The following is a 7,500-nucleotide window of genomic DNA, read 5'->3' on the forward strand; positions in this document are numbered from 1 at the left end:
ATGCGCACAAAAGTGCTAGGTTATCGTGGATCGTGGATTGAAACGGCTTATTGCTGGTATTGTTTAAAACACCACACCCTAGAAAAGAAAAGCATCGCTAGGCCTGAGCCAGGAAGTCGTCTGTATAAACTAAATAAAGAAACGGATTCCGTGTAGATAACTCACCATGCATGATCTCAAACTAGGGGATTATCGAGTTTAAAAGAGTCGGAAATCGCCATCTTTGTATTTAAAATGACTATGAAGCAAAAAAAATATATCTTTTGCTTATTCTAAAGACCTTTCAAAATGACGAAGAATGGCTTTTTCTATTTTGGAATATCTTCTACCGTCTATACTGTTGCCATGGCAACCAATTTTGCTTGCTGAGTCTATTTAACTCAGAATTGATTTTGTCGTCTTTTGTCGTAGACATGTTCACTTTCGGTAAGCTTACACAGAGATGTAAAGCATTATGGGTAGCACTGTCCTGCTGATTTCTGGTCGACAGGTCTTCAAATTTTAACCAATCAAAGCGCGACTCGCAAACACGTATCTGTTCAAAATCCACGATATTTGGTTCATTGCAGAGAGGGACTGGAAACGAGAGTGTTGCCTTGGCAACATCTTAACGGGTGTCACTTGGTGCCTTATCTGATGTACGTTACTGGTACCAAGTTTTAATATCATTATTCCAACATTTTCTTTTCTGCACTGTTTTACCTGGAACCGCATTTGTCTTAGCCAATCATAGTGGGGAGAAAAGACCGTAAAGCCATCTTAATACTGATTAATTATCGAGTAAATTCGGTTTGTATGGCTCAAGAACATCGTCTTTCTTTACTTAAGTTGCAACTGATGAAAGGGATTTTATCTATTTTAATATTTTCTTTTGCGGAATACGATATGAGGAACACTGAGTTAGGCGCTTGTTGAAAGAGTGGAGGTTTTCTTTAAGAAGTCTCGGGTTTTTTTTTCAGGATAAAGGAAAAATTCCCACATTGGTTCCAAGATCTGTGTCTCTATTGTGAAGTTGTCAACATCCTTGGTTTGTACAAGTTCAAAATTCACGTTAGAAGATTTATCCAAGGGCTGTTCGCCAATGTCAATTTCGACCCAGTAAGTTACAGCAGTAATGAAAGTAGTATTATCAGACCGTCCTGCGGGCACATCTTTATGCAATTTAGTTCGGTTTCGAATGTTACGAATGCGGCGATGGCGGGTGAGAGAGGGAGAGTTATTAGACAAAATGATCAGTTGGTGGGAGAAAATCACTTCAACTCCTTGGTGGAATCCTAAACAAGGACAATTACCAAAAAGAGCTTTAGTTTTGAAATGCATATAATTCTTGGTTTACATCCACGTGATGAGACGGACATGTTGGTGTACAAAACAATAGAAAATGGCCCCATAAAGTTTTGCATAATAATAGAGTCAAATTCCCAAATGATATTTTACTGCATTGTTCTGTACACCAACATGGCCGCCGTGACGTCAAATGCCAACCATCAATATCTCTTTAGTGTTAGTCTCACTATCTTTTCGACTTAATCCTCTGTTATGACTGTGGGAGCCAGACTTAATGGTAGTCACTGGTCCTCCAGGTTGGGGTTGGGCGTGCGGCTAATCCCCGCACCCCGTAAAAATTATCTGATTACGAAAACCGACCGGGCTTAAGAGTCCTCATGGGCCCGATGAGGATAAGTAAGTAAGTATGACTGTGGGAGCAGGGATAACGCAGTGGCGAGAGCGTGCGCCTGCTACCAGTGTGGCCCGGGTTCGATTCCCAGACTCAACGTCATATGTGGGTTGAGTTTGTTGGTTCTCTTCTCTGCTGGTTCTCGACTCTGCTCAAAGAGATTTTTCCGTGGGTATGACTCCGGTTTTCTCCTCCCCTCAAAAACCAACCTGTGATTTGATTTGATTTGCTTTCTGTGCAAAGTTTTAAAAAATTCTTTGGGGCAGATTCAGAACCACCTTAAATCAGTGATTTTTTTAAAGATGGCTGTGATTCTGGAAATAAGCTGTGTGTTGTATGGCACTGGCGTAGCATTGCTGTTGCGTGATAGTGTTGTAGCGTCAATCGTTCTAAAGAGAGTGTCTCTTTAAAGTGTTGAACCTGGTTTGACCCACCTTAAGGACGGTGCCTACTATTGTTATTGCGCATACGTGCTGCGCATCTCCAGATACTCGGGTTTCCTATCGGTGATGCTTACTAATACAGGGGTATTTTTGCGCAGTTTAAAACTATCCGGAGAAAGTAGATCGTAGTAAGTACTCTTGGCATCCAAAAAGAAAATTGGGGTAACCATGCGTTTTTGAGAGAAAATTTACCTTCAATTTGAGAAAGAACGCCATGCTTTCCTTTTTATTTTAAAGCTTTTTACAAAATATTATTCATGAAATATCTTTGAAAAATGCGTTGTTACCCCTAATTTTCTTTTTGGATTTCAATAACACTTGTTAAGATCTACATTCCCTGCATAATCATAAACCGGGGCAAAAATATCTTAGAATTAGTAGGCACCGTCCTTAAGTTGTATCTGTTTAAGCTACATTCAAATATTTCCATATCACGGTAGCATTGGTCAGTCTGGTTTCAACGTGAACCTTTTGACTCTTAGTTTTTCGAATATAAAAAAAAACATGACTATTTAACGTTCTTTATCTTAGATTATCGAGCAAGCGGACTTGGTTGTCAACAGAGGGAACGAGACCTCTTCCTCTGCTGGAAGGAATGACTGATTTCTTTAATGCGATTGGAGACAAAGATCGAGGTCATATGGTTGCCATTGGACAACGTGTGGAGTTGTTAAAGAGTCGTCATTTGTAACGGAAAGTTATCCAAGTCATAAGCTTGGCCTTGTTTAACAGGACACAAGACGCCACGCCGTCGGTGCTGATGGTGCTTTAATTAAATGGACAATAGAGCGGTTTTCAAATGAGTGTCGTAAAACCAAAACCAAAGTAATTACTTTGGCCAATCAAAAAGGACGCAGACAATCCAGTAAACCAATCAAAACTCGAACTAATTACTCGTAGCCGACACAAAGCGCGGGAAAATGTGCACGCGCGAGCCACGGTTGGTTTTGGTTTCACTTCTGATTGGTTGAAAAAGTGGCACGAGAACTTTGAACCAATCACTACCGGTGTTGTGGTCTGTCTTCTGTGGTGTATCGTGGTTGGGAGGGTAAAATGCTTGAAGAGGGCCGTAAGTTAGAAAACTGTAACAGGTTATTACGTCTCCCTCTCTCTCAAAAAATAAAGATAAAGATAACCCTTTCATTTCCAAGATCGAAACGTTCATTCTCCTAACTAGTACCATTGGTTTCTTTGTCGGGTAGTCATAAGAATTTGGTGTCATATCGAGATCACACCTCTTAAGCCGATAATTATCTTCATTTTCAATACCTGTCTGACTGACATTTCATTGAAATTATGAGGGGAATTTACATGCCAATCTCTCCTGCGAGTCGAAGGGTTAATTAGGCGCGTCCTTTCCCTTCTTAGTAAATTGGTGGCATTTAAAAGGGGTGATGTAGCAGCTCTCGTAACGTATAATGTGATTGGCTCGCTACCTTAGCCAAAAACAAAAGACTAAACAATTGAAACAATGACTTAGGGCCTGGCCAAACGCTTGCAACATTTCAACGCAACATCTGGCAACATTGTTGCATGCTGTTGCGACATGTGTGGTCAAACGCACGCAACATTTCCATCATTTTCAACGCAGACCCCTGGCGCGCAAGAAGTGAACCTAACGCGCATGCCTTAGCGCAACAATGTTGCGTGAACCTGGCCAAACGACTATAATATCATGCAACATCCAAAATGTTGCACGAAAAATTTGACCGCTTTCAAATTTGATCCAACATCATCCAACATGTTGTAACATATCGCAACAGGGTGGCCAAACGTATGCAACATATTGTGCCCAATAATGTTGCAAGATGTTGCGTTGAAATGTTGCGAGCGTTTGGCCAGGCCTTTTTATTTAAAAACAATAGAAGCTGCTTACAATACCAAATAATAGCAGGTTTCGAGAGCTGCTACACTACTGTTTAAAAGAACTTTTAGGGTAACATTGGATCTAATTTTCTAACGCCGTAGAGCACCTATCGGGGACACTGTAAATTGAAATTAACAAGTTAACGCAAATCAAATCAAATGTTGGTTTTTAGGGAGATGGGAAAACTGGAGTAGCCGGAGAAAAACATCTCTGTGCATAGTAGTAATGAGTTAAAACCTTATTTCCGGCGTTTTGAGGCAACAAGATAGTAAAGATATCTTTAAAATATCATTTTAGCGGGTGTTTGACAATGTTAATATGAATCTCCGTAAAACGTAGGATTTCTAGCTTCTATTCCATGTATTACTATTCCGGAATACGGTGAATCGAACACACGCTTAGTGTCCTAGCGTCGTTGTGTCATAATAATCTCCCTTTGCTATTGCGCGCGCATCTTCAAAACTCGAAAAAGGACAACAGGGAAACTGAAATGTTTTCAGCCGTGATAAATTTCGGCTCACAATTAAACTTTTAAACCCGTATGGCGATGTAGATTCCTGGAAAAGCGTACCTCACTCTGATCTGTAGCCTTGTTTTTGTGCGAATCAAATGAAAAGAGATCTAAATTGGCCGCTGTGACGTCTTGCGACAACGCTTTAATAGGCCATTTCCGAGTTCATGTCTGCCTCTTCAAAGCGAGTCTAAGTGCGAAGTTTTTCTTATGATAATTAGTTTGCTTCCATACGTAAAGTAGAACTAATTACCATCACAAAAACTTCGCACTTAGACTCGCTTTGAAGAGGAGGCAGACGTGAACTCGGAAATGGCCTATTAATTTCGCATTTCGTCTTGGTTTTGTTATGTAATCCGGCATTGTGACGTAGTGATACTAACGTAGCGAGGTAACTTGTTTGAAAAATATGAATGCTCATCAAACAAGTTTGCTGGAAAAGTCGCATAGATTGGGAATCTTTCCACTGACATTTGATAGCTCTGGATTTTTTCGGTAATAAGATAGGTTTTGATCACTGTGAGCTGTTTCTTGAAACATTTCCGAACATGACGGAATCGTGGCAAGAAATTTCGTTGTCTGACATCTTCAAAGCTCAAAAGAGAATCAAAGAATTTTTAGACCCTACACCATCTACGGTAAGTACCTTCTTGTTTTATAATCGTTATTTTGAGGAAATTTTCTCAAAGCTTTTTCATTTAGATCTTTAGATTTGAGTTGATTCGGAAATGATCGGGGGACGCTGCATGTGATCCCCTCTCCTATGACTCCATACCTTGCCACCTTTGTCATTTCCGACGACTGCATAACTTAATCCACTGGATAAGTCACTATCCCCAGTCAGCCTTAGGTATTTTACCGGGTAAAATATACTCGACGTCAAACGTTCAAAGGCACCCAACGAACAAATTAAGCCAAAAGCCTTTGAAAGACATTTCTTGGCTCCTTCACCCTTGTAATGTATAAAGACTGTCTACAGAGAGATTTTTATCACCGAGAATAATTTGATCTGTTCGGATATCTTAGATGAGAATTGAAGTGTCCGAAAATTTTAGGGAATGACATCTTCATTTCAGAAATTGCTAGTTAAACGTTATCTTCTAAGAACTTCCAACCGAACCATTTTCTCATCCGAAACTGCTAGGTGACGTTTTTAAGTAACAAAAATTGCAAAAAAATTGTTCCTGGTTGCGGATCTTTTAGGCGATGTTTTAGTAAAGAAATCTGTAGCTGTTTGGCAACGTAGAACCGAACTTCTTAGAACAGTTTGACTCTCCCGAACACATATTTCACCGGAGATAATTGTTGGGTGCCCCTTAACGTTGGCGAAGGTTTTCATACACGCTTTGACTTGGTGTGTTCAGTGTGCATATTTAACAATCATTCGCCGAAGGCGAAGTGATTATCGGTGAATATTCAACGAGACGAAGTCGACGTGAATATTCACCGATAATCACTGAGCCTGAGGCCAATAATTGTTTTGGTAATACACAGGTGATTATTTCAAAAAAGAGAGAAAAAAAACACATTTCAACGCGAAATCATCTTCACTTACAGTGGCAAAACTACTACTGGCAGCCATTGATTATCGGCTGATAATCCGAGATAGCGAGCCAATGAGAGCGCGCGATTTTGTATAATCACCGGTGTATTTATACTAATCACAGTTACGAGGGCAAATACTGAAATCTTCGCACAGATTGAGACTGTGGGATACTGACTAATCTTCTTAAGAAGGTATCCGGCGTTAAAATAACCTGGATCTGATAGCTGCAGATTTGGGCACTGAAACTGGAAAGGACACGGATGATCCACTCTCGGATGTTCTTGACCTTATCAGCCTTATGAAAACGTTTTTTCCTATTCGCATGTGATCACATCCAAACAGACTCTTCTACTTGCAAGGCCGGTTCCTCAAAAAGTGTGAAAACTATTTCTTCTCTGAAAAGCGACATGTGAAGCTGGGATGCTGTTATTCTAAAAAGCTGCTCTTTTAAGAACGGTGCCTACTAATTCAAAGGTATTTTTTGCGCAGTTTACTGACTATGCGGGAAAACCGATCTTAACAAGTGTTATTGAAATCTAAATAGAAAATTGGGGTAACCACGCATTTTTCGAAGATAATTAATCAACAATATTTGTAAAAAGCTTTAAAATACAAAGCAATGTATGGCGTTCTTTTCCAAATTGAAGCTTAATTATATCTGAAAAAATGCGTGGTTACCCCCAATTTTCTTTTTGGATACCAAGAGCACTTACTAAGTTCTGCTTTCTCTGCATAGTTTTGAACCGCGCAAAAATATCCCTGTATCAATAAGCACCGCCGATAGGAAATCCGAGTATCTCGAGATGCGCAGAAACGTATGCGCAATAACAGTAGTAGGCATCGTCCTTAACATGTTTTCAAGAAAAGGAGCAAAAACTAAATGTAGTTTCAGACCTTACCTTAAAACGTCTCCTTTTTTAAGATCATCAAGAGGGCATAAGTGCTCCCGGAATATACGCCGGCAGTGGGACATTTGAGAAACGCACGACTGCTTCCGAGCCAATTTAGATCCAGTGAGGCAGGATTGTCGGTTTGCGAAAAATATTAACCCATCACGATGCACACACACAGAAACATTATCATTGATTTATCAGTTTTCCACTCGGTTTTGACTCCGCACACAATCAGAATTTTCATTTGATCGTGAGAGATAACGTCGGTTTTCGTAATTGAATAATTTTCTTGCAGCATCAGTTCTTATTATTTATTCTTAAACCATTAGAGTACATTTGACAATTTGGTTTATGGATACCGATAGTACCACATTGCATGGACTCCGATGAATGGTTAGGGGCTCATTGAACCCTTGTCCACACTAATGCGTTTTCGAAAATCTCCTTTTCCGAAAACCTCCGTTTATATATAACCGTCCACAATGAAACAATCGAAAACGGAGGTTTTCGAAAAGGCTTTTGAAAGTGGAAACCTTTGAAAACAGAGGTCTATTGTTCTAGT

General features: G+C 39.9%; 2 protein-coding genes across 3 annotated transcripts in view; both read left to right on the forward strand.

Moving 5' to 3' along the window:
- LOC137973377 (rapamycin-insensitive companion of mTOR-like) overlaps positions 1-3,273 on the forward strand; it is a 51,436-nt gene extending 48,163 nt beyond the window's left edge. Inside the window, exons 40-41 of one of the 2 annotated variants that reach the window (XM_068820172.1) lie at positions 960-1,098; positions 2,653-3,273. In XM_068820172.1, the coding sequence (XP_068676273.1) occupies positions 960-1,098; positions 2,653-2,724 (211 nt within the window). In that variant the 3' untranslated portion in view covers positions 2,725-3,273. The remainder of the gene's footprint in view (positions 1-959; positions 1,099-2,652) is intronic. The other variant, XM_068820173.1, reaches the window with a different exon arrangement.
- Positions 3,274-4,840: 1,567 nt separating this feature from the next.
- LOC137973867 (L-threonine dehydratase catabolic TdcB-like) overlaps positions 4,841-7,500 on the forward strand; it is an 11,016-nt gene continuing 8,356 nt past the window's right edge. Inside the window, exon 1 of the mRNA XM_068820761.1 lies at positions 4,841-5,137. Coding sequence (XP_068676862.1) covers positions 5,048-5,137 — 90 coding nt within the window. The 5' untranslated portion in view covers positions 4,841-5,047. The remainder of the gene's footprint in view (positions 5,138-7,500) is intronic.

The sequence above is a fragment of the Montipora foliosa genome, chromosome 10 (genome assembly GCF_036669935.1).
Source record: "Montipora foliosa isolate CH-2021 chromosome 10, ASM3666993v2, whole genome shotgun sequence".
NCBI classification, from domain to species: domain Eukaryota; kingdom Metazoa; phylum Cnidaria; class Anthozoa; order Scleractinia; family Acroporidae; genus Montipora; species Montipora foliosa.